The sequence below is a fragment of the Camelus ferus genome, chromosome 5 (assembly GCF_009834535.1).
Source record: "Camelus ferus isolate YT-003-E chromosome 5, BCGSAC_Cfer_1.0, whole genome shotgun sequence".
NCBI lineage: Eukaryota > Metazoa > Chordata > Mammalia > Artiodactyla > Camelidae > Camelus > Camelus ferus.
Genome location: NC_045700.1, coordinates 95,199,353 through 95,225,433, shown reverse-complemented (window position 1 = coordinate 95,225,433; position 26,081 = coordinate 95,199,353). Strand labels below are relative to the sequence as shown.

The window sequence follows — 26,081 nt, the reverse complement described above, 5'->3', positions numbered from 1 at the left end:
CACCTGGGGAACCAGCTGCACCAGAGCCGCAGGCTGACAGGTGTTCGGTGTCCAGCATCAGGGGCAGACTGGGTCCCGCCAGGCATCCAGCAGCCTAACCGGCTGCTCAGAGCCCCCAGCAGTGCAGACAGGCGGGCAGGGCTGTTCCTGCCCGGGCTCGGCCTGTGTGGACAGCAGGCCCTGGCCAGTGCAGGTTTCCTCACCTGTCACTTTTGATGTCACTGGACCGCAGGCCCCACACCCCAGCTGGCCCTGGTTGGACTGTCCCTTGAGCTCGCCAGGTGTGCCAGGAGGTAGGTGTGCCAGGAGGTGGTGGTTCACCTTCCCGAGTTAGTTCCCTGTTGTGAGAACCTAGTGTGTGGACTACGTGCTTCACCAACAAGGATTGTTCAGATGTGACCTGGAACCACCATAACGGGAAATGCACCCACTCTCCCAAAACTGGGAGACCCCCTCCTCCCCTGAAGTGAGCAGGCCTCTCTCGGGCCAGCTGCCTCCTACTTACAAAGCCACCTGCCTGTGGTTTGGCTTCGTCAGGAGATGGTGAGCTTGGGAAAGAAGACCACACTTCTTAAGATGCGGCCCCACCTGGACTCCTCGGGGCCTCCCCAGGAGAGGATCCCCTCCATGGTACTAGCTGGTACCCTATTTTTATATTATCCAGGCAATTCAAGACTTGGAAAGAGAAGGGAAAATCCACCAACACAGGCTCTTGTTACCAAACAAAACTCTTCAGCTCCAAAAACTGCCAGTCCTTTACACAAGCACACGGTGCAAGGGTTAACTTAGCATGAAAGGTTTTGACCTGCCACATTCTGTGTTTTAAAGGCAGCAGTGACACAAGTCACACCAGCAAATATTTTGGAAGCATTGACTCTTCAGAGAATAACCACAAAGTGGAAGTGAAGGCAGACTTGGAAGGAAGTCAGCACTTCACCAAGTACGTCCTCCAGGACCCTGTCTGGCTCCTGATGGCCAACACCGACGACAGCGTCATGATGACATACCAGATGCCCTCCCGGTAACCGCTCGGCCTCTCCCTAGGGACGCGTGAGGGGCTGGGGCTCAGGATTCCCCCAAGCAGCAGGGCCAGAGGACCTCCCTCAGGGAGTCATATCTCAGATTAAGTCGAGTGCAGGGCCCCTCTCAGTGGTTCCGCTGGCCTCGCAGAGTCCTGCAGTGTGGACGGGGTGGCCCGGGGCCCTGCGGAGTAACCTGCTACAGGCCTGGAGAGGGGGCAGGCTCCTGACAACCCCCCAGGTGTCACACTTGACATTTATGAATCACGTGTGCCAACGCCTTCTCTTTTACTCAGTTATTCAACAACCCTGGGGGGTAAATGGTGTGTGTGTGTGTTTGTGTGTGTCTTAGAGATGCAGAAACCAACAGTTGAGGTGGGTTACCAGCCCAAGGCCACCAGCTACTCAGTAGGGACCCGGGGTCTGTGCCTCAGCTCTGACTGCTCCAGGGAACCTGGAACCCATCGTGGTCCCCGCCTCTGCAGAGTGACCCCTTGGTGGGGGGAGCTGGAGTAAGAGGAGGAAGGACTAATGAGACCCCAAGGTTCCAAACAGACAGGCCTCCTTCCCTGGGGCAGCTGCGAGTCAGACCACTGTTGGCAGGTGTCAGGGAGGGTTTTCCACCAACCACCACGCCAGTGAGAATCTCCCAGATTAACCACCCGGTCCAGAACCAACTGCCCACAGATACCCAGCTCCCACAGCTAATCTAAAATTAAAATTGCAACTTGGTCTATCATTTTAACAGAAAGACTACAGGTTATTTACTAAGGAGATTAAGTTCGCTTAAATAGGGTAATTTATCTAAATGAGAAGGAAACTTACATTAAACAAAATCATGTAACATTACGTGGTTAATACAGGAGGTGCTGGTAGAGAATGAGCGTCGTCTCTAAGATCGAAAGCCCTTGAGACATGCTCACTCTTCCCTGTGTTTTCTGAATACTTTGTGAAGAAACTTCGAAGCAGTTCTGCAGGAGGACAGGGCGAGGCTGAAGGCGCTGCAGAGGTTCCAGCCCCGGTTCACGGAGGGGCAGAGGCAGGAGCTGCAGGACGTCCACCCATGGATGCGGTCAGGCGGCCTCCCCGCGGCCCTCGACGTGGCGGTGAGCTCATGGAACTTGTTTTTCCGACGCTGAAGGTGCTGTGATGAGAATGCTGGGTACTACCTTTGCAGCTGTTTTCTAAATTTAAAACTGCTCAAATTAAAAGTTCATTTAAGAAAAAAAAGATACCTTGACACCGTTAGGTCTCCTTTAAAGATCTTTCTTCCAGTGGCTTTTCAGCATTGTTTCCCCAAAGGTCTCCTAAATAACCTCAACCATATGCTGGAATTTGAATCTTTTTTCTTTCAATTTTGTTTCCAATTGAAAATTTAAAAAAAGATCTCTCCTGTCTTAAACCCTCAGCACCCACGGAGACCATTAAGAGAAGGTGGGAGCAGCAAGTCCCCCCACCCCCCGCCATTTCATCAGTCTGTGCACCCCCCCAGCTGCCCCTCCTGTCTCCGGTCCCTCCGAGGGTTCCAGAGATGTCTCCAGCTCCTCTCTCCCACTCCCTCTGAGCCCCACGACCCAGGAGGCTGCTCCGTCAAGGGTTGTCTGCTCGGCTCCTGGTCCCCCTCCCTTCTCCATGCCCAGTGTTGAAGTGCCCCAGGCCCAGGGTTGGCAGCCTGCTTCCCTGTCTGCCCTCCCTCCGTGCTGTCTGCTCCTGCCTCCCGACTGGAAATAGCTTCTGCGTGCCTAGACTCCCTGACGTCCACCCCCTTGAACTTCATCTGCAGTCCTGATTATCCTCAGAGGGAACCTGCCCAGCCACCCTTCCCACCGCTCAGGGTGACTCCACTGCCCAGCCTGCTCAGGACACAAACATGGGCGTCGGTGTGGACGACCCTCCCCTCTCACCCTAGCCTGTCCACTGGCAAGTCATGCTGGTTTGACCTTCAAGGTGAATAGACAGCCACTTCCCATCCCCTCCAGTACCGCCACCCTGGTCCCAGCCATGATGCTGCCTCACCTGGATTATCACAGTAGCCTCCCAGCTGCACTCTGTCACCCTTGTCCCCTACAGTCAGATCACATCAGCCCTCAGCTCTGATCCCTCCCAGTGGTGCCCCGTCTCACTCAGAATAAATTGCTGCAAAGCCATAAAAATGTGACACTCCTTCCCCACAGCTCCCGTCTCCCCTCACTCTCTCCTTTCCAGCTGTGCTGGCCTCTTGGCTGGCCCCTGAACCCAGCAGGCAGGCGTCTGCCCAGGGCCTCTGCGCCTGCCCTTCCCTCTGCGTGGCATCCTCTTCCCTCAGACAGACGCACGACTCCCCCCGGCTTCCGTCGAGTCTTCTCGCACACGCTGCTGCGGTGGTTGCCTGCTGCCGCCTGGCAAACAGGGCCAGAGATTAGTGGCTTAAGATGATGAATACGTATCGCCCCCTACTGTTTCTTTGGGTTGGGAATTGAAAAACACCTTAGCCACGTGGTTCTGTTCGGGTCTCCCCCAAAGTTGAAGAGATTCTGGTGGGGCTTCCGCCATGGAAGGCAGGACTGAGGCTGGAGGATCCGCGTCCAAGGAGGAGCTCTCGCACGCCTGTCGGGCTGGTACTGGCTGCGGGCGCGAGGCCTCAGTTCCTGGCCATGTGCGTCCCCCCATAGGCTGCTTGGGTGTCCTCATGACATGATGGCAGCTTCCCCAGAGAGAGCTAGAGGAGCTGCAGTGTCTGTCACGTCTCAGTCTCAGAAGTCACTGAGTCACCTCCATTGCATCCTCTTTGCTAGAGGCCAGTCCCTAAGTCCAGGCCTCCACCCTTGAGAAAGGAGTGCCAAAGAATCGGTGGGTGTACTTCAGAACCACTGCAGTCACTCTCTCTGTGGCCTTTTCTGAACGTCTTCGCACGCCTCCTTCCACGTCAGCCTCGCACTTTTCATCTTCTGATACACTGTGGACCACTCCTCATTCAGCTTGTCATCCCTCCCTCTACTAGGATGTCACCTCCCCTGGGACATGGGTTTTCTCCCTCGCTCACTGCTGCATCCCAGCACTTGGAACATGCCTGGAACATGCCCGGTGCTTAATGGACAGCTGAGGAATGAATGAATGGGATAGCACATTGTTGATATCGCATTTTACAGATGAGAAAACTGAAGTTAGAGAGGGTAGGTAGCAACTCCAGGTCCCACAGGCAGAAAGAGGAGGAGCAGGGATGGGAAACTGAGCATCTGGTGGACACTGACCCCTCGCCTGGCCCCAGAAGCTGGGAGTGGGCACCCCTCCAGGGAGAGCGGGGGGGGGGGCCTGCGGCCCTCCTCTTCCTCCTCCAGGAGCCTCACGGCCGACACCTGAACACCTGCACCCCACTCAAATTGAGCTACGTTTTTGTGCCAAAGATCTCATTTTTTGTTACTGATTTACATTTTTTTTCTTTTAAGGAATGTGTTTACTGTGAAAACCAGGGACAGGGCAGTATCTGTGTGCCGTGTGAGGAGGGTGTCCCCACGCTGGGGCTCGGCGAGACGGCAGACACCAAAGTGTGCACCGTATGAGGAGGGTGTCCCTGCGCTGGGGCTCGGCGAGACAGGAGACACCAAAGAAGAGGAAACTGGCCCTGCCCCGAGTCACAGGAACAGAGAGCAGACGTAAACCCCCAGCCCGACAGCCAGCGGTCCACCCTGGATGGTGCTCTGAAGAGAGGAAGGGTCTTCACCCCGTTTTCTAATCAAATGGACACATACACTTACAATGGCTTTTTTTGCTTTAGAAAAAAAAACCCTTACTTTTCTGAAGGGGTGACTTAAAACTATGGAGGGTAGGAAAGGTTTGAGAAGAATTTTTTTATATATTTATAATGTAAAGATGGAGTTTTCTGGGACAGGGAAGAGATATTCATCGTTGTTTAACTTGAGAAAGACTGGCCCCCCTCCGGAAGCGTCAGGGAGGGGCTGCGCGTGCTCCGGGGGCCTCTGTCCGGTGCCCGGTGTCCGCGGGCTTCCCCGTGGGCTGTCTGGGGGCATCGCATGAGGCTGTGCCTAACAGCTCGGATGCTGCAGGTGACTCCGAGCTGAGGGACCAGCCTTCCAGAACTTCCCCAGGGTGTGTTTGGATCAGATCAAATTCTGTCTTTGCCAGGGGGCTGCTTTTTATCTAAATCATTTAGTCAGACTAGGCGTTTTGAAAACATGCCAAGTGGAGACCATGGGGTCTCCCAGTTTTCTTTCAAAGTCTTTTGCATTAAATAGTGTGAAGCATAGTTCAGCCAACCAGCAGCTTCAGCTTCACGTACGTGGCAAACATTTCAACTTGATGTAGCTTAAGTTTGAGGTGAACAAGGTTGAAATGCTCGCTCTGGACTGAAGAAGCCTGGTGTTCTGTGTGACCAACTGCAGCATAGAAATACGCACCGTCAGAAGTATACAGACCCCTCGGTATATTTCTACATCACTCTCGTATCCTGTTCAGACCGGGTCAGCCAAAATGTAGATAAAAATAGGTTGCTGTCATCCTCTGATGGTGTCTTCTCTCCACAAACCAGGCTTTGATTGTTGCATTTGGGACCCACTCGTGTTTCTTCTTGAGTTGGCACCTCCCGGTGCGTTCTCCTGGCAGACAGCAGCTGCTGAGCTGGTGGCTGAGTCTGTGTTTTCCAGGGGGCTGTAAGCTCACCCCTCTCCCCGCACCCTGGGCTGAGACACTGACCCTGGTCCTTTTCATGAGCCCGACCGCATCGGGGCAGCTGTCCGGTCTCTGCAGTGATGTCCGCTAGTGTCACTGGCACCTTCAGGCGAATGGGACACTTGGAAAAGAGTGAGACCAGACTGCCCAACTTTTTGCAAAACCTGACATTGCGTCCTATATGCCAAAGATTGTTTGGGAAAATGTTACATTGGCCCCTGGAGTGTGTGAGAAGGTACCAGCGATGGAACGGTTGACTCACAATTGGGCTGAGTCTATAGAAGCTTCAAAGCATGCAGCTTTTCCCTTGCTCTTTGGTGGAGAAGCGGCTGCTGGAATAGGTGAAGTCTCCCTGCAATCCAGTTGATTTTCAGAGTAAAACCATTTTATGCCTGAATATCAATCCTATTTCTCATAAATTCAAGCACAAAAACAGTGTTTAATTTTTTTTTTAATTTACAAAGTAACATCACCTTCAGATACTCAAGACAAGGTGTATGTAGTCTGTGCGTCTGAGGTGTATGTAGTCTGTGCGTCTGTGTGGCAATTACTGCTTCCTGCCTCTAAAGTCAGAGCATTAAGGGGGTAGACTGTAGGTAGTCGAAGTTGCATTTACGTTACCTAAAGAAAACTGCCAAAACCTTCTCTATGTTCTGAATGTTTACCATCAGCATCGTCTTACTAGTTATGTCTACTCGTTGGTTGTTAACTGCGTAGCTGCAACGTGTGCCGAGACGTTGCCAATAGGAGCATTTTGTGAAGTTGTTTACACGGTGCCACGCATCGAGTCTTACGTTTTCTTTAGTACGTGTGCTTACACGGGTGTTATAAAGACTTTTTCTCGATTTTAAACTGAGCCTTCTTTTTAATATATTCCTAAAAAGATATGTAAATAAGCTCTCAGAGTCTGTGTAACGACGTGTGAAGCCTTGCCGGACAAGTGGTTTGTTCACGCGCAAACCCCTTTCTTCACCCAGTGCAATGTGTTGGTTGGACTGCTTGTGTCTTTTTATGACTTTTTTGCCTTTTAGAAAATTGGTAAATAAAGCAAGTATATTTTTATTTTTATTTGTGTGGATTTTTATTATAACACAGAAGAAAACTGAATAGAGATCAAAGATTATCAAAAGATTTTTTTAAGAACCCTAGAAATTCCAGGCTCAGGACTCTTCTGTCGCAAAGGCCCCCATCACCTCTTCCTTTGCCCAAGCGGCTTCTCACCGGCCCCTTCCTGTCTGCGTGTGTGCTCTGACATGCAGCCCCCAGCCCAGTGAGCTCTCTGTGATGCAGATCTAATCCTCGAGTCCAGTCCTCCCACAGTCTGTCACTCACCGATGGAGAGTGAGGCCACTCAGCTCCGCCCCCTCGCTCCTGTCCACTCTGCGGTGATTCCGGGCACTACTCCATTCCGTTCCCACCCCATCCAGGGCAGTCTGTCCCACCTGGGCTGGCTGCCTGTGTGCTGGTCACAGGGCTGAAGGCAGAGAGGTCTGAAGGATCCGGGGCCAGAAGAGCCTCGTGTCCCTGAGGCAATACAGGGAGTATGGCGCAGCCTCCTCCCACCCCCTCTCCTTCCTCAGTGATGAAGCCATGCAGGGGACCACTTTTCACACCAGGACCATGAGGGTCGGAGCAGGGAGATGAATGGATCCTGAACCCAGTGCCCAGTCCTCCAGAAGTTCCCTGAGCAGGAGGGAGGGCTCGACTGCCTCCTGGCCTGGCCACCTAAATTCAAGTAGTGATTGGGGGTGGGGTGACGGTGGGGCACACAAAAGGCAAAGTCCTCCCAGTGACCATGGAGTCCTCTGCGAACTTCCTAAATGGCCAAATACAGCTGTTTCATATATATAGCTGAACTTCTGAATGCCTTTAGGGGCTCTTAACTGCATTTTTATTCACCATACATCCCCAAAGTCACCCCCTCCCCTTTATTTCCAAACCAAAAGGAGCTTCTGCAAGCCTGTGGGCTGATTGCTTACAAGGATCCTGGACACCCATAGGTTGGCCACTGCCTTTGTTTCCTGGGGATTTATGGCCTGCCACCCCTGCTGATAACTGGTCTCCCTGCGGCCACTGCAGCCCTTCCCAGCTTCTGCTGGCCTCTGTTTTTGGATATGAGGCGATCAAAGAGCCCAAATGCTCAGGAAGTCTGTGTTCAGGCAAACTTTGAAGGTGGGATCAGTCCAAGGGACAAATGGCAGGAAGTGGGTCCACTAGGGGAGGGAGGATGGGTGGCCCTGAGATAGAGTAGCCAGTCTTCTAGGAGGAAAAGGCCAAGCCAGCCAGCCAACGGGCCCACTAAAGGAAATCTTACAGCGACTGACTTCAGGGTGGGACCCTGGGCAACTCCCAGTCTAACCAAGGAGGGTTTTGCTGACTCACACACCCTGCTCTGTCCTTATGCTTCTTTTCCCAGGGGTGCTTGGTCACACCGAGGCGTATCCCAGACTTAATGTCTCCTTCCTTCAGTTCTAGACAACATTCCTCAATCTCCCTACCCTATGTAAGACAAGGCTTTTGAGGTCCCTAACCCTTGCTTCAGCCTCCTCCCTTCTCCTGGCAACTGTCACCTGTCCTTTTGTTTTTACCAAGTCAACTTTATATCCTGTAACCATAATTAAGCCTTCCTTGCCTTTTCTATAGATTGAGTCTAAACGTTGAAACCCTATGAACAGTGTTACATTGTTGTGACTCTGAAAGGATTGGCTAGTGGGCGAAGTAATGAGCTAAGATTACATTTCTCTTCTTGAGTTGCTTTTTGTTTTTCCTGGAGTTCCTAGTTGCCTTTCATTTTTTGCTCACATTATTTGCCTATATTATTCTTCCTCCCTTCCCACATTCAGTTCCCCATCCAATCAGGAAAAGAGCAATAATCTTTTCCCAGAGGCCTCCCCCAGGGCCCTGTTCTAATGTGAACTGCCTTTCACAGAGATCATTCTAAAATACTTGTTGGATCTTATTCAAATGCAATCAATAATGGACGGGTATGAATGAGAGCACAAGAAACAACACTGAGTTTATTTTTCCATATCTGAGTTTCTCAAATAGTGGAAACTTGGGGGTGGATGGAGATCTCCTTCCCTGGGGTGACATCTAAATGGTGAAGAAAAGTAAAATCAATGGCCAGCTATTGGCTCTCTTGGGGTCCACCACTCAAGCCCCTCTCCCTCTCTATAGGCCTCACCACTAGTAGAGGGGGAAGGGCAGTTGGGTCTTGCACCAGGCAGAGGACGGGAGGAAGAGGAGAGCTGAGCTTTCTGGTTTGTGGGGGAGACTGAGGAAAACAGGGTGTGATTGAAGGAGAGGACCAGGTTCATTCCTGGGTGAGCAATGCAGGCCTGGGACATCTCAGCACCCTGTGCACAGAAAAGCAAAGAGACAGCAGGGGAGGGTCAGCAGAAGGGGTTCCCAGGCAGTTACAGAGGTCCGTGAGGTGACTTTGGGAACCATCAAGCCTTTCACTGAACTTTCCCTACCTTCAGAGGTCCCTCTTAGGGGAGCCTGAAGTGAAATAGTCATCTTCAGGCAGCTGGGGGCACGTGTGGGTGTCTCTGATCTAGTCCCAGTACCCCACCACACTGCAGTCCCTGGATTTTTCTATCACCTGCTGCCTTCCCACTCGGCTTAGGGCAACTTCTCACCTTCCCTACCTACCCAGTGCTTCTGCTAGGCCAGGCTCTGTGCTGGGGCTAGAGAAGGGGCCCTAGGTCAGACTGTACCCCTGACCAGGGATGCTTGTAGCCTGGAGGGGCACAGACCAGACCCTGACAATCCAGGTCCCGGGAGAGAAGCAGAGGACTGGGTGAGGGTGCAGTGCTGCTGCAGGGCAGGTGTGCTCCCACCGGGTAGACGGATACGGAAGCTGTCCCTGAACAGTGAAGAAACAGCCATTTAAGAGGGTTGCCAGCTTGTTTCAGGTGTAAGGCTCTATGTGTGTAAAGGCCTGGTGGCCAGAAGGCAAATGGGTCTTCTGGTTCTGCTGGAAGGTGGCATAAACCAAGGCCCGTGAAGCAGGGACCAGGCTGGGGTCCCCAGGACGCGGCCCCACCGCCCATGCATCCCACCCTCGGGGAGGCTGGGCGGGCAGATGGGCGGCCCGCCATGGGTAGCGGTCGTCTGGCGGACATAAGCGCACCCACCGCCCGTGCCCGCCCGCCCGCCCGCCCGAGGGACAAAGCCGGAGGAGACAAAGACGCGGCCAACACCTGTCGCTCTTGGCTAGGCCTCCTCTTTTCTCTGCCGAAACGGCTGCAGCTGCCAACTGTCACGGGCATCAAGTTACGGGGACCAGACGGCGGCCTCCGCCAGCTGGGCGCGGGGGAGGGCTGGGGGTAAAGGGAGCCGAGGGGCGACAGGGAGGAGGACGAAGGGGACAGGCGGGGAGGGGGGCCGGAGCGAATGAACAGGCGTGGGGGACTAGGGAAAGACGCGAGGTGGGGGGCGGACCAGGGAAGGGTGGGCAGGGAGGGCAGGGACCAGGGAAAGGCGGGCGGCGGTGGGTGCTGAGGGGGAAAGGGAGGTAAAAGCGGGATCAGGGGAGCGAAGGGAACTGGAAGGAGATGGGCTCAGGTGAGGGCGATGATGACCAGGAAAGAAAAGACGGTCTGCGGAGAGGGGTGGGGGGTGGGGCGGACGAGGGAAGGACAAGCGGCGATGGGGGAATGACCAGAGACGGAGAGCCTAGAAAACGAGCAGTGCCGGCAGGCCGGAGGACCCCGCCCCACTGAAATCCCTGAGCCGACGGAAGGCGGCGTCGAGGGTATGGTGTCAGGACCCACGAGTCCGCAAGAAACGCAGGAGGCCGCAGGCCCGCTCCCACCCCCGCTGCCCCATGGGCCCCCACTTCCCTGGGACGCTGAAGCCACCGCCGCCTAGACCCGTCGACCCCTCCAGGTCAGGAGACCGCAGCCTTTGCTATGGCTCTGGCCCCCAGGACCCTGGCACTCGCGCAGGAGCGTCGCTGTCCTGCTGCACCTTCGGTGAACGAAGTCAAGCGCGAATGTACGAATAGATTGATAAGCTCCTGCTCGCACGCACAGCCGACCTGGGCGCCTTACTCAGGGGAGGAAGAGAAACAAGTGCACCCCGGGCCACAGCTCTCCGGGGCATCGAGCCTTCGGGTGCCCCCCAGCGCTGGGTCGCGCGGAGGCGGGGCTGTCCTCCTCCCACCGCCAGCAGGCCACGCCTCGCCAGCTGCCGGCCGACCCCGGCGGCGGGGCCAGACAAAGCGGGCCGCTTCCATTGGCCCGCACGGCCAATCGGCGTATTGAGATGCAAATAAGGCTCCATAAAAGGGGCGGGCGCTCTGCAGGCTTAGGGAAGCGGCGTAAGACGCGCGGGCGGGTGGGCGGCGGCTGGGGGCCGCTGCGCTGCGAGGGGCGCGGGCGCTTCTTGCGCTCACCGCGCTCGGGGAGGTGCGGGTGATGGCTCCGCTCCTGGCGCCCAGCCGGGACCGTGCGGGCCGGGAGGCTGAGGACGGCTGTGAGGCGCGGGGCAACCGCAAGGTGCTGGCTGTAGCCGCGGGTGGGCGGGTGGGCTGGGGCCGCGCAGCGCGGGGGCTCAGTTGCTCGCTTCCCGCAGGCGCGGAAGCCCCTGGTGGAGAAGAAACGGCGCGCGCGGATCAACGAGAGCCTGCAGGAGCTGCGGCTGCTGTTGGCGGGCGCCGAGGTGAGGTGGGAGGGCTCCCAGGAGCTGCGGGCGGGTGGGCGGGCGGGGGTCCCGGTCGGGTCTCGCCTCATCCCCCCTCCTCCCCACCGGGCGCTCCCGCCGGCGCAGGTGCAGGCCAAGCTGGAGAACGCCGAGGTGCTGGAGCTGACGGTGCGGCGCGTGCAGGGCGCGCTGCGGAGCCGGGCACGCGGTGAGTGGCGGCGGGGCGCGCGGGCGGGGTCGCGGGGTTGCGTTCGCCAGGCCTGGACCTGCCCGGGACCGATGACTTCCCCGCCCGGGGCAGGGCGCTCCCCGCGCGTCTCCTGGGTGAGCCTCGTACCCGCGGGCCTGGCGGACCGGGTCACGGCAGTCGCCGCTCACCCGGCCTGGCGCGGCTCTCTCCCCTTTACCCCTGAGCGCAGAGCGCGAACAGCTGCAAGCGGAAGCGAGCGAGCGCTTCGCCGCCGGCTACATCCAGTGCATGCACGAGGTGCATACGTTCGTGTCCACATGCCAGGCAATCGACGCCACCGTCGCCGCCGAGCTTTTGAACCACCTGCTTGAGTCCATGCCACTACGCGAGGGCAGCAGCTTCCGGGATCTGTTGGGGGACGCCCTGTCCGGACCGCCGGGAGCCCATGCGCGGAGCAACTGGCCAGTAGGAGGCGCCCTGGGGTCCCCGCTGCCCAGCCCCCGGGGCTCAGGGGACGACCAGTCCTCCGACCTCGAGGAGGCCCCCGAGACTGAACTGAGCCGGGCGCCTTCCGAGGGGCCGGACTTGGTGACCGCAGCCTTGGGCAGCCTGACTGCTGCCCGCATAGCCCAGAGTATCTGGAGGCCTTGGTGACCAACGCCAGCCTGGGGTCGCACTTCCCTTTGTTCCCTCCTCCCTGGCGTCCAGATGTGGCGGGGTCTCCCAGTTCTCCCGCCCTCCTCCAGTGGATGGTTTGCAGGGCAGTTCCAGATAATCAGCCCAGCAAGGACCCTAGCCCTTCTTCTTAAGGAAGTAATTTTTATGGACATCCCACCGCCCACAACTCCCTGGGAGGTGGAGGGAGCTCCAGGCAGGAGGAAGAATCACGCAGGCCTACCAGGCTTTCTGGGGTTCACCTGTGCCACACTTCTCAGGCACTGTGTGGGTGTAGGGGCAGAGGTGACAGTGGTGCTGAGCCTCTTCTCCGTGCTGGGCACTAGTGTCAGGCAGAAGGACACCTCAGGCCCTGGCAGCCCTGGCCTGAGCAGAAGCGCCTACTTGCCCTTTGGCCAGGACTCAGGGGAGGCTTTCTGCAGCCTTGGCTGCAGAAGCAAGGCTCTCTGTATGTCTTGCGGTTAACACACGAGTTTGTGTATTATGTTGCCGTCAGATGTTCCAATTCTGTTAAATAAAGGATTTTGGAGAGTTAGCCACCCTTCTGAAGTTTTGCCAAATGCTGTGCATAAGTACTAAAGCAAGCACATTTTTTCCTGTATGTAGTGCTGTGAGTGTTTTTTAAAACTTGCCACTCTTTGTCCGCAGAGTGAGTAGTGTCATGGCAGTGGAGACGGGATACCCCATGGCACATCTCACGGGGAACACTGGTTCCACCTCCCTATTGCCAGGTGGCTCCACATGGGTTTGCCCTTCAGATCCTCGGGCCCAGCCTGCTCTCCCTAGGAATTGTGTGCATCCTGGAGATGGATACCCCTGGATGGAGGTTGTCTCCCAAGTAAACAAGCAATAGGGAAATGGCCTGTCCCTGGACCATTCTCTTGTTTGTGAGCTTCAGGAAATAAAACTAATGCCTGATTGCTAGCCATGTGGTTTGGAAGTTTCTTTCAAAAATCTGTTTTAGGGGGCCATGAGTGCAAGGCAGATGTCGGTCTACTTAGGTCGTCACTTTTCTTGACTGAAGAGGGAGCTTCCCCATTGCCAGTGACCTCAGGGACATGGAGCCCACCCAGTTCATGGTCCAGGCAGCCTGGACTTGAGAGCAGAGTGGGCCCAGGAGGTCAGAAACCCTGGAAGGAGGGTGACAGGATGGGCAGCTGGAATATAGGGAGACTGCCCTTCTAGGCTGGGTCAGGGCCTGCAGATGACAGCATGTGGTCAGGTGACAGCAGTCACTGCCACGGGGAGCCAGCCACGCATCTCCTGCTCCAGGACCCCATGCAGCTTGTTCTGGTTCTCACTTTGGGTTGCAGTGCCCAGGCCAGGTCAAGGTGTGACAATTGAGGGTTGACACCTGGGTCTCCTCTCCAGTGGGTGCCTCTGCATGAACAACATCTCTCCCAGGAGCCCTTTTACAAAAGCCCCCCAGGCAGGTCCTGGTCACCAGGGTTACTTCACCCTGGCTCCCCTGTGATTCAGTCTTACACCTCAGCAACCGGGCTGTAACCTGATGCAGCTTAATTTTAGCCACTGGGGATGAGTTATTGAGGAGTTGGGGTGGGAGAGACAGGCCCATAAAGGAGAGCTCAAGAGAGATTGATACGTTTCCTGGGATTCTTTTAATTGCCCCAGACAGATTGATGTAGGATGTGTCCACAGGGACGCAGATGGAGGGCACCCACCTGTAAGACCTCTGTCCCATGTGGCTCCCAGTAGCACTTCAAGGCCACTGCGATGAGCTCTGCTGCCAGGTGGGGAGCATCAGCCAGAGGTTCCATACCCTCTGACTTGCTTGCTGACCTGTCAGAAAGACCCACTCGTTCCTCTCATATCCACACATGTCACGTCCTCCCAGAGGCCCTAGAAAGGGGCCAAGTGGAACCCAGGACACAGGATTTTGAGGTGCAGGAGGCTGACCTGGGGGGACAGATGTTGCTGGGTCCGGGACCCTCCCTCGGTCAGAAGCCACTAACCCTAAGCTCTGGTCCGGTGCCCCCTCCCACCTATGAGCCAGCTTCTCCAGAATCCCTCAGAGCAGCCTCTCTTCTTTCTCACAAATGTAAATGGCTCCCAGAACAGAGACCACTGTCTGCCTCCATGGGGAGAGAGCTGCTTTTGCCTGTTTTGCAGCCTGGGACCACGAGTTTCCTGCCTGCAGACAACTACCTCGCACCACCTCCTCTCTCCAAAATTCCCTAGGCATCCTCGCAAACCTTCCTCTAGGCATTTAATAGCCTCGCTTCATCACTGCCTGAGAATTGCCTCCTTTGCACTTCAAATCCCAGGCCCACTGTATTAGTCTTCTCTGAATGCCAAAAATTGCTACAAACTCGGTGTCTCAAAGCAACACAAATGTATTATCTTGCAGTTCCGTTAAGTTAGATGTCTGACATGATTCGCTGGGCTCAAGTCAAGGCACAGATGCGTTCCTTTCTGGGGGCTTGAGGGTGAATGCATTTCTTTTCTATTTCCTACTACAGAAGTCTCCCCACATTCCTTGGCTGGTGGTACCCTGCCTCCATCTTCAAAGTAAGCAATGTTGCATCTATCTGACCGTCTTTTCCATAGTCACATCTCCTTCTCATCCTCCTCTTCTGCTTCCCTCTTCTTTCTACTTTTAAGGACCCTTGTGATGACTTTGAGGCCACCTGGATAATCCAGGATAATCTCCCTACCTCAAGGTCCTTAAGCCTCAATGAGATTTGCAAAGCCTCTTTTGCCATGTAAGGTAACATAGTCTCAGGTTGTGGAAATGAGGACAGGGCCATCTTCGGGGGCCATCACTCTGCCAACTACACCTGTGCCTCTGCCCAGGCATTCTGCCTTCCATGGCAACGCAGTGGTGCCAGACTCCACGTGGGCACGGTGTTCCGTACCCTCTGACTTGCTCGCTGACCTTGCTCTCTCCGCTGCATCATTAATCTCTCCTCCCTTCTGGATCATTCTCACCGACCTACAAACAAGCTGTAATATCTCCATTTGGAAAGAGGAGAGAGAAAATCTCCCTGGGCCCGAGGTACCTAACAGCCTCTGCCTTTCTCTGCTTTAAAGCAAAATTACCTGAAAGCATGGTCTGTACTTACTGTCTCCACTCCTGCACCTTTCCGTCCCCTTCCTTCTCTCTAGTCAGGCTATTGTCCCCGCCCTGCACTGAAACTGCCCTTGTCAAGATCTCCAGTGACGTCCATGTCTCCAAACCCAGTGGTTGTGTCTCTGTTTCGATTTACTCAGCCTTCCAGTGACGCACTCCTCAGGGGTCATCACTCTCCCTCCTGGAATGCCCTCCAGCTCCCCCTCAAGAACGCCCACTTTCCGGGTTGTCCTACCTTACTGACTGTCTTCAGTCTCTTGTTAGAGGCTCCTCTCCTGCCAGCCTCCGAATGTGGGCAGGCTCTGGGCTCGGCCCTTTCCTGTCACCCCTGCCCAGTAACCCCATTTGGTCCATTTGGCTTGTTACATCCACGTGCCCTCGAGCTAAATTTGCCCACCTCCATCCTCGTTGGCCTCCCTAGAGCCTTCTGTCTGCTCAGTGTCTTCATTTAGAAGTGAGATGGGCATCACAAACGACAGGCAAAGCACAAACTGATTCTCCCCTGAAAGGCGTCTGGAGGCGCCCTGCGCTCGGGCGCTGGAGACGCTCAGAGATCCTCGGAGGCATTCGGGAAGCACCCAGAGACGCCCGGAGGCGCTCGGAGGCTCTCGGAGCGTTGGGAGTTGCCGAGGCCTTGGCCACGCCCTCGCCCCGGCCAAAGGGGAGCCGCGGTGAGTCCTGGGAAATGTAGTCCCCGTCCTTTGAGCTTCCTTTCCCAGAGGCCTCCCCGGCCCGGAGGCCCCGCCCTAGCCCGAGGGAACCCAGCGGAGTCCGACGGCTCCCTGGGCCACGCGCCGTCCGTTGAGCGGCTCTGCGGCCGGCCGAGGCCGGGCTTCGGTCTCTCCGACGTCCCTGGGAGCGGGAGAGGAAGCGAGGAAGGCGCTTGGGCCCTCCGCCGCTGGGGCGCCCGCCTTCCGTGTGGAAGCGAAGGCTAGAGCGCTCCCCGGCCGGCCGGGCGTTGCAGGGCCGCTGACCACCTCGGGTCACCAGGAAGCCTGGACGTCGGGGAGACTAGACGCTCCCCCGACGGTTCGAAAGCGCAGCCAAAGCTAACAGCGACTGGCGTCGAGGAAGGAGGGGGTTGTTTCAGGCTGTGGAATGGAAGTTGGTTTCTCCAGGAGGGAACACGAGCCTTGCTGACCTCACTGACCGTTCCGGAGAGCACGCCTGGGCTTTGCTCGGCATTCACTCTACAAACGCGGTGAGCACCTGTTCTGTGCTGGGAGCACAGAGACGAGACTGACCAGACGCTTGCTGTCGTGGAACTTGCCTTCTCTTAAGACGCTCAAGAGCCTGCAGAGAGCCATAGGCCACCACAGACTGCCCGGAGGGTGACCAAGGCCGCGCTCGGTAGAGAGTAGTCAGAGAAGCCCGGAGTTTATTAGGTTGTTAAAGACAGTCCTTGGGTTTGCATGGGTCTGAAGGGAGGAGGGATAAGGTTAAACCTATGACCCAGCACCTTCTAGGCCTTCACGAGAGCTCCCCGGAGTTTTGCTCCAACACCCTCGTGTAGAAAATTGCCCTCCCTGAAGACTGTGCACTCTGGCTGTTGCTGTTCCGTTCCCAGTTGTTGGCATGCTGGCCCTCCGCCGTCCATCTTCCTCTCCCCTCCAGATCCCGCCCCACCTCGGCCTGGGAAAATCTCGTGGGCACCTTAGACACCTAAGGCAGTACCTGTATCATGGGCTTTGTCAGCCCTGACAGCTGAACGAGCTGCCAAACCTTAAGCTCCTGCCTCCTGTCCACCCTGTCCCAGGAACCTTGTTCAGACCTCTTCGGGGTCTCCTAGTCATTGTCCTCCCGTTGCCTTCACAGTCAAGTTTCTCGAGAATAGTCTCCATTCTTCATTTCCTCATCTGCTTGTTCATCACAAGTTTCAGTATGGCCACCTGTTTCCCACCATCCTCCTGAAAGCTTGTCTCCGATGAAGTCCCGATGCCAGGTAGACCCTTTAGGTTTCATCTTACCTAAGTGCTACGGCATCTTACATTGTCAGTAATTTTGTGCTTCTTAAAATGCTGTTCTCTGTCTAGTTTTCTTGCTGCTTCTTCAGCCTTTCCTTCTAGATTCTAGACAGGGCTCCTCTCCTCAGCCCACCGTAGAAATATCGCTGTGTCCCACGTTTCTTTCCTTGGACTTCTTCCTCTACACTACAGCCTAGATGACCTCCATGGCTTCGCCCACCGCGTCCCTGACTCCAAAAGGACCTCCAGCCCAGTCCTGTCTGGGGCACTAGTTGCGTTTATCCAAATGACCCTGGTTGTTGCCTCTCAGATACCCCACGGGGTCTTCACATGCAGCAAACTCAAAGCTTAACTTAGCTTTCCTGCAAAGCCTGCACCTCCTTTCCTGTTCTGAATCCGAGAGCAGCACGGCCATTGTCAGCCTCTCAGGGCAGAGACTCGACAGGGAGACACCCCCTTCCCCTTCAGCCCCTCCCTGCAGGCAGTGTCCAGGAGCTGTCATTTCCACCTCTTTAACAGGCAGAATGAAGGAATGAGGGAATGGGTTTACAGTTTACACCGTGTCCCTTTCCCTTTGTCCCTGCTTCTACATTCTTAGTTCAGGTTCTCATCACTCACCTGGAGAATGACAGTGGTCATTAAGAAAATTCTCTACATCTAGTATTATCTCCTGAACTTACGTCCTCCAAAAGCCGGACACTGCAGATTAGCAGGTGTGGTAGGCCCATAAGTCCTGTGGGTCAGCTCAGAACTTCAGAGCTTCGCCTCTGAGCGCCTCTCCTGTTCCCATCCCCTTGCCGAGTGTTTGTCCCCCTGCACTGCGGGCTCACTGCTCTCCTCTCTGCTCACTATCAAGGTCGGCTGAGATGCCACCTTCTGTGGGAAGCATTTCCTGGTCACCCCTGGTTTTATGCAACGTCCAAGGTTTCTCTCTTGCCTCTCTCGGATGCTGTATTTCAGACTGTTCATTCATTCACTCATTCTACAACATTTATTGCATGCTTGCTCTTTGTCGTGCACTATTCTAGTTGCTGGAGATAGTTTCTTCTCAAGCTTTTACTGTAATGAGGGGAACAGACAATAAATATATGCAGTGGCAGACGGTATTGACGTGCCCTGAAGAAAGGAGAATCAGGTCAAGGGGACAGGGAGTGGTGGTGCGGAAGCAGGGTGCAGGCTTAAGTAAGTTGTTTATGGAGATGATTTGTCCGGTAGGTTTTCTTTGAGCAGAGAACAGCTGAGGGACCAAGCAAGCTGCTCTCCTGGGAGGGAGTGTTCCAGGTAGAGGACTAACTGCACAGGCCTGGAGGGAGGACCATGCGGGGCCTGTTCAAGGACTGCACCTCGGTCCCTGGAGTCTCTTAAAAAGTATTGTGTTTTCTGTATTTGTTGACATGTACCAGGTACCAAAGGACTGCATGTAAAACCCTCTAGTCATGTGATCTTGCCTCTTCCTTCAACGCCACAATGTCCCTCTAAGATCGGTATTACTATTCTTAATTTCACAAATGAGGAAACTGAGGCTCGGATAGGTTAAGTAACCTTTTCTTAAACTAGAGTTTGGTTAAAAAAGGAGCACACACTCCCAGGAAAAGCCAGGCATCACAGAGGACCTGCAGAGGAAGGTCCAGGTCCTCCCCTCGCTTGCTCCACACCTTTGTCCCTCTCTCCGGGAGTCTCCACAGTTGACAATTTCTTAGGTGTCGGCTGTGGTGCTTTCCATGCACTTAGAAGCAAATCTATGTAGGTAAATGTCTTTCTTTTTCTGCAGATAGGATCATTTTGTACATACCATTCTGCAGGGTTTTTTTTTTTAACCCAACAATAGAATTGCTTATTCAGCAGTATAGATCGTGTACCTGCTGCACGCCAAGCACTGTCTCAGGCACCAGGGACAGTGTTGATGAAGAAAAGCCCCTCCCTGATGGGTGCTGCCCGCGCACCACGTCAGTACACGCAGACCCTCCTCATGCATCTCACCCTACAGGGTGTCCCCTCACCCCCCGCCCCAGCATGCAGAAAGCACGGAGAGAGGGCGTCCAGGGCTTTGCTGAGGTCAATACCGGGCCAGCATCCCGTGTGCTATATTAAGACGCCACGTGAATTTCTAGAATTAAAATGGTGGGAAAATGGCATGTTATTGAAGAATCTGTAAATAACATCAGATTGATGCCCTAAAAAATTGTCTTGCTTTATACTTCCACCTTCAGCAGATGAGGGTGGCGGTTTTCCAAACTCTCATTAGTAGCAGGCATTCCTAGGTCACTGATTTACTACTACTAAAACGTTTTTTAAGGGAAAGAGATTAAATTTAGGGGGTGCCTTGTGGCAGCTTTTGAGTAATTACAGGTTTGTCCTTTGGCCTATCAACATGAGATATTTTGTGACTGGGATTTCTCAATAATGAGCCATGCTTGTATTTTTGTTATGAACCCCAATGGTCATGGTGGGGTCAAGGTCCTGCTGAATTTGGTTTGTCTGTCATTTTGTGTGGGATTTTTAATAATAGGTTTTTTTTTAGAGCAGTTTTAGGTTCACAGCAAAACTGAGAAGAAGGCACTGACATTTCCCATCCATCCCGCCACCCCGGCCCTGTCCAAACATGGGCGCAGCTGCACAGCCTCCCATGGCATCAACACCCCCGGCCAGGGTGGGGCCTTTGCTGCAGTCAGTGAACCTGCACTGAGAGTCGTCATCGCCCAGGGTTTATAGTTTACATTAAGGTTCACTCTTGGTGTTTGTTGTGTGTTCTGTGGACTTGGACAACTCTACAACAAGTGTCCTTCACTAGCTCATACGCAGTGGTTTCACCGCCTTAAAAATTCTCTGTGCTCTCCCATTCCTCCCTCCCTGCAGCCCTGACAATCCCTGATCTTTTTCCTATCTCCATAGTTTTGCCTTTTCCAAAATGTTGTGTAGGATTTTTTCATCAAAATTCCTGAGAGACGCTGTTGTGTAGTTTTCTTCCATGTGCTGTCTGGTTTGGGTGCCCGTGTTTTGCTGCCTTTATGGAGAGATGGGAGCTTTGCTTCTGCTCCTCTGGGCTCCGGAACAGCTGAAGTGGCGCTAGGAGAGTATGGTCCTTAAGTTCTGAAAGCATCCACCTCGAAGTCGCCGGGGCCTGGCGCTGCTACCCCATTCCGCCACGTTTGCCCGTGTCTTCCAGGCCACGTGTGTGTGTGTCTCCATCCTTGAAGAGGCAATTTCTGTCCCTTCTCTTTTCCTGCCTCTTCTACTTTCTCTCTCCTTTGGCCTCCTCCCACCCACTTCCTCTCTCCCGCCTCCGTTACCTGCACACCTTTGTCTCTCCATCTGTAAAATGTTCAAGATAGCAGGACCAGCCTTGTTTAGAGCATGAGGTGGGGCAGTGTGAGCAAAGCCCTTCTCAGCGCCTGGTGTTGGTTCGAATCCCTTTCTTGTCCCCGCCTCGTTCCCTCCTCTGCTGGCTTGCTCATCTCTCCCCTTCCTCAGTTCCCCTCTCTGTCTCTGCCCCTCTCTCTGCCTCCCTTTGTCTGTCTTTTCCTCACCTCTTCTCCATTCCACTTCCCCCCAACCTCCCGGCAGTGGGTGTGGAATAGGGACAGTCCAGCTCCTGCAGGGCAGGTGACCCTTCCTCCCTGTCACTCCCCTGCAGGCTCTGAGCGCCTCACCTTCCAGGCGGGACCTGGGCTCCGTATTCTTCCTGCCCAGAGAGCTGCTAGCTGCGGGGCGAGGAAGCGCCAGCTGTGCCCAGGTGAGTCCTCGGGGAGGCAGGCTGACAGAGGGAAGGCGGGCCAGGGTGGGAGGCCAGCTCCCCTTCCTCTGTTCTTCCTCTGCTGCCCACAGACAGCCCCTGCTGGTCTTGACCCTGTTAGTTAAAAAGGGGCAACCCAGTCGACGCAGCTGAGGACCAGCGCAGCGGAGGGGTGTTCAGTAAAGGCCCGTGGGCTCGGCTGGGGATGCTGGGGCAACTGGGAGGGAGGAGCGGACCTCTCCCAGGAAGCGGCCCAGGAGACATGTAAGGGGGTGGCTCCAGGCTGTGAGCCCAGGCTCTAGTTTTCTCACAGGGGCTGCGGGGAGCTCCTCGCACACCTTGGGCCTCTCAGAGGAGCCTGGCCGCCAGTTGTTCGTCATCCAGGAGTCCTGCAGGTCCGAGCTCTTGGTTTCTTGTCTTCTGGCTTTGCCTTAAGACCCAGTCTGTCCCAAGGCCCTGTGTCCCTGGGCCCCTCCCACTACCCCAACTCCCATCCCCATCCCCAGCCTCCCACCACCCCCATCCCCACCCCCTGGCATCTCATCCCTGAGGCTTGGCCATCCCTGAGTGCTCTCCAAGCGCAGCCCGGGTGCGGACACCTCTGCTGGGTCCTGAATGAGCTCTGAGGTCAGGAGTAGAGGGCAGAGGGGGGTGCACACCCTGCCTTTGGGAAGCAGAGAGCAAATCTCGGGGGATAGCGTGTGCACCCCTGTAACCAGAAGGAGTTCCAGCAGAGAATTTCAGCATCTCCTGGGGGAGCAGAGCCTCCACCTTAAGGAAAATGTAATTTTAGAGGAGACAGGCACTTCCCCCATCATTAATGTGTAAGAAAAAAAGGCCACGAGAGGAGAAAAATAAATAGGCTGGGGGCTGAGGAAAAGGTGAGGTGACCTCCCAAGCAGGTCTTCAAGCAGGCTCCTGAAGCAAGGGTTCCTGGAGGAGGTGGCCTGTGAGCCCCGCAGGACAGGGAGGGGTGCTCTTGACCAGTGGAGGCAGGAGGTTGAGCAGAGGAGGAGGACTTGCCTTTCAGGCCCCAAGGGTCACCATGCTCCCAGCTTTGACTTAAGAATTTCCTGTGGAAAGCCCTGGTTCTGGAAATAAAGTTGTCTACCACATCTGGACGGGGAAACCAGGAGGGTCTGACAGGGCAGGAGTAAAAGCACAAGGGGCCTGGGTGGCAGGGGATGGCCGGGGGATGGCCGGGGATCAGCCTGGGGAGGTGCTGCCTCTGGGGCTCCTGTCTCTCCTCTCCCCTCCTTCCCATCAGGGCAGAGCCTGCACTCAGCTCCTACCCTCCCACCCCCCACCCCCCACCCCCCCACTCCCACTACCCCAACTCCCATCCCCATCCCCAGCCTCCCGCCACCCCCATCCCCACCCCCTGGCATCTCATCTTCTTCAGCAGCTTCGGGGCAGCAGCCTCCTGGCAGTTGGAACCAGAAGGATGATCGGGCTCCAAGCGGTCCAGCCACGCTCCCTGCCCTCCCTGGACTCTGGGGGGCAGAGCCAGAGTAGGGAGGGCCAGTTGGGCGCCCCCCAGGGGTGTGCAGAGCCAGAGCTGCCAGGACCGGAGCTCCCTGGACTCCGTACCCCAGAGAAGAAAAATCGCAAAAGTGGATAACGGGAAAGTTGTCTGTTGCTGTGTAACAAATCACCCCGCAACTTAGCGGCTTAACACAAACCTTTATTATCTCACAGTCTCTGTGGGTCAGGGACCCAGGCACAGCTGGGGTGTGCTTCTGCCTCAAGGTGTCTTACAAGCCTGCAGTCGGGGTGTCAGCTGGGACCGTGGCCCTGTGCGGAAGCCCCCCGCCGGGTCCGCATCCGAGCTTATTCACCAGGTTGTCGGCAGGATTCGGGTCCTCGCGGGCTACTACACGGGGCGCCTCGTTCTTCTCTGCTTTTTGGCTGGAGGCCTTACTCCGTTCTTTGCCATGTGGGCCTCTTCACAGGGCAGCTCACAACGGGGCAGGCGGCTCCCGTCTGAGGGAGCAAACGGGAGGACCGCCGCGGCGGGAGGCGGCTCCTGTAGCCTCATTTCAGAAGCAGCACCCTGTCACTTCGGCAGGGGTCGCGGACTGCGCGGCGCTGGGGAGTAATACCAGGAGACGGGATCATCGTGGGCCACCCCCACCCCACTGCTGTGCTCTTCCTGCTGCCCCCGGGCCTGCAGGAGTGGGTCTCCCTGGAGCTGGGAACGCTGTGCGCAGGGTGTTGTTTTTGTGTTTCCCTGTTTTAGAATACAGTGCGTGGAATTGTTACCTCGTGAGATAGATGCACCCAGAGAGCACAGGCCGCGACAGACGGGCGCTCATCCACAGCGTTCTGTCTACATCCTTCCCTACTTAAGCCTTTCCAAGGCCTCTGCTGACTTGTAATTCCCACTCCCTGAGTGACATAGAGCATCTTTTCTTAAGCTTACCAATTATTTGAACTTTCCTCAGAGCGAGGTTGGGCCCCCAATCTATCCTTCCCGAGGACCCTGACGGTGCATCAAGGAAAGTCCCAGGCAGAGGTGCAGGGGCCGTGACACTCTCACACGAACCCACACAGGCCACACAGGCAAAGCTTGAACCACAGCAAAATCTGTGTCTTGGCCGAACGCCTCTCGGTCCTCCTGGAACTCAGGAGTGTGGGAGCAGCTGCTCCAAGTCTGAGCCCCCTCATCTCCCGGGAGGCTGGGCTGACCCCCTTGCCCGTAGCCTCGGGGTTGTGACGTGGCCTGGGGCTGTGCGGGAAGAGCTTAGCGACCCCAGGGCGCTTGCCCCCAGCACCAGGGCGCCCCGCCATTGATGCTGCAGTCATCTGGTCACTTTCTGGTGTCACCTGTGCAGGGTCACAGGGGGCTGGCACTTGGCTGCTCTTCCTTTTATAAGCTGTGTAATAAACGGAATCTAAAAAGGACTCGCTCTTTCTTTACCAGCAAATCTGTCGGCCTTGGCTGAAGAGAATGGAAGTGAGGGGAGGCCCAGGCCACCTGGTTTCTCCACATCTACCCCTGCCCGGTGCCAGATAATGCTTGCTAGCCCTGCCCTCCAAGGCTTGATCCAGCCCCTTAAGGCTTGAACACTTCTCCCCCACGATCTTGAGCCCAGATCTGTCCCCGCCACGCCCCCTGGAGAGACTTCAGTGAGTGGGAACCTCTCCAGGACCATGCCAGCCCTCAGGGGACCAGCATTTGGAGCGAAATAGAGGACAACAGCTCCCTTTTCCCCAACACCTTATTAGGGAAATTTGCAAACACATGGCAACGAAGGATTTTGCACAGCTGTATGCATACCCACCACCAACTGTACCGCTTACATTTTACTAGATTATCACTTTGTCACGTCTGGGCAGCCATCCATCTGTCCATTTTATTTTTGATGCATTTAGAGTCAGTTTTAGCCTTCAGTGTGCTTTCCGCTAATTACTTCAGTGTGTTCACCAAGTAGAGTTCATTATTCACAGTCCTTTTCTTTTAATGTAAAACGTACACTGAAATGCCCTGCCTGTAAGTGAGTATTTGCTGAGTTTTGACAAATTATACGTTTTTGTAACTCAGACCCTTATCAAAAAAGATACTGAGCGTTCCCATCACCCCAGAAAGTTCTTGTCCCCCACTCAGTCCTACCCCCACTGAGAGAGAACCACTCAGTGCCCTGCCTAGTGATACTACAGCCTAAAGCAAAGGGAAAAAAAATATTTTTAAGGGTTTCGTTTTAACAACATTAAAGTAGGTGAAAACCCACTGAAAAATGAAAAGATTTATTAAAAATATTTTGTTTATTTTATATTAAAAAATTGATAATTTTGCCTCCTGGTTTTAATGAAAACAAACTCATCAGTGTTTCCAAAGTCTACTAGTCGTTTTTAATGGAGAGAATTGCTGTGTTAATTTCTTTTGACCAAGTAATCTTAAATAACCTTTCATTAACTGCAGACAAACGTAAGATGCCATGTGACTGGCAGTGCTAACTACCTTCTCAAGATCGCTTCCAAATTAGGATTGCGCTAAGCAAACTTTTGAATCAGCTTTAGAAGATCCAAACACAGTGTTAATTTTACGTTATAAATTACTGATACTGAATGCTGTTTTAAACTATATCAGATGACATTTCTAAAGGACTTAAATCAGAATATTTGCATCAAATAAGTGGCTGCTTTGTGTAAATCAAATGTATCCATAGAAAATAACTTCTGTGGTTAAAAATTCAAAATCTAAAGACACTTTAATTTTCCATATATTTATTTCAAATGTGAAATCAGGGCATCTGGCATCTATAATCTTAGTTTCCATTTGATATGCATGTTTCTCATAATTGACACTCATCGAGTGATTCATTTCCAATTTCTATACTTTCATTTTAAAATTCAAGCAATATATTCATATCTTTTGCTAAAATTTTACATTCATCAAGCATACTTCCAAAGTTACTATTAATTGTTGTAAGCAAATAAAACCTGTTAAGTATATAGTTTTATGCCTAGTCATTTTTTTAATTGTATAGCATTATTTTTTCTACTTGGTTTGGAAGGTCATCCCACACAGATTACATAAAATTATGTAATCTATTTACATCAAGAAGCTTTTGATGTTAGCATATTTTTCATTTGATATATATATACATTTCAATATTTATAAATGTCTTTCTATGTGAAGTGCCTTGACTGCATTTAATTTTGATCCTCATGGGGTGTCTGGATTTTTTTTTAAACACCTTTATTGTGGTACGGGTGTGTTTTTAATATAGGTTTTAGATCAGACATAAGAATATCCATCTGCTCACCCATTTTTAAAAATTCACGCACACACAAAAATGTATATACATATGTCCTTTGTAGAATGCTAAAAATAGGTTATCAAATTTCATTTCACAGAAGCAGCATTTTTGCATATTAAGATTATGAGCGGAGGAAGGCACAAATTTGGCATAATTATATTTGGGGAAAAATAGTGTCTTTTACACACTCTTGTATAACCTGCCATATTTCCTCCATTAGTATATCCCTGGCCACAAGCATTTTTTATGTCAATATTTTTTCCCAACCTCTAATTTCATAAGCTAGACCTGGGAAGTTTTTTCTTTCATGTCAATAAAGTCAATAAAACTTA

General features: G+C 54.0%; 2 protein-coding genes and 1 long non-coding RNA gene across 5 annotated transcripts in view; all 3 read left to right on the top strand.

Annotated features, from left to right (window-relative positions):
* The window catches only part of PER2 (period circadian regulator 2), a 40,745-nt gene extending 33,993 nt beyond the window's left edge, over positions 1–6,752 (top strand). For both annotated transcript variants that reach the window (XM_032480662.1, XM_032480660.1), the window contains exons 21-23: positions 829–1,021; positions 1,975–2,125; positions 4,445–6,752. In XM_032480662.1, coding sequence (XP_032336553.1) covers positions 829–1,021; positions 1,975–2,125; positions 4,445–4,558 — 458 coding nt within the window. In that variant the 3' untranslated portion in view covers positions 4,559–6,752. The remainder of the gene's footprint in view (positions 1–828; positions 1,022–1,974; positions 2,126–4,444) is intronic.
* Positions 6,753–11,020: 4,268 nt separating this feature from the next.
* Positions 11,021–13,143, top strand: HES6 (hes family bHLH transcription factor 6). Its single transcript, XM_032480663.1, has 4 exons — positions 11,021–11,188; positions 11,265–11,351; positions 11,460–11,541; positions 11,753–13,143. The coding sequence occupies exons 1-4, from the start codon at positions 11,108–11,110 to the stop codon at positions 12,175–12,177; spliced, it is 675 nt and encodes a 224-aa protein (XP_032336554.1). The 5' UTR covers positions 11,021–11,107; the 3' UTR covers positions 12,178–13,143.
* A 2,881-nt stretch (positions 13,144–16,024) lies between these two features.
* On the top strand, positions 16,025–26,081 carry LOC116663824. 2 transcript variants are annotated; one of them, XR_004320193.1, is made up of 3 exons: positions 16,025–16,490; positions 20,888–20,986; positions 22,392–26,081. It is a non-coding gene; the product is annotated as an uncharacterized LOC116663824 (long non-coding RNA). The 2 variants fall into 2 exon arrangements; XR_004320192.1 differs by having other exon boundaries at positions 22,389–26,081.

Bases quoted from the DNA above. Each gene is read 5' to 3' on its own strand.
- HES6 (XM_032480663.1), top strand. From the start codon at position 11,108: ATGGCTCCGCTCCTGGCGCCCAGCCGGGACCGTGCGGGCCGGGAGGCT. The intron at 11,352-11,459 runs GTGAGGTGGGAG...CCGCCGGCGCAG, and splicing joins TGCTGTTGGCGGGCGCCGAG to GTGCAGGCCAAGCTGGAGAA. The intron at 11,542-11,752 runs GTGAGTGGCGGC...CCCTGAGCGCAG, and splicing joins GCTGCGGAGCCGGGCACGCG to AGCGCGAACAGCTGCAAGCG.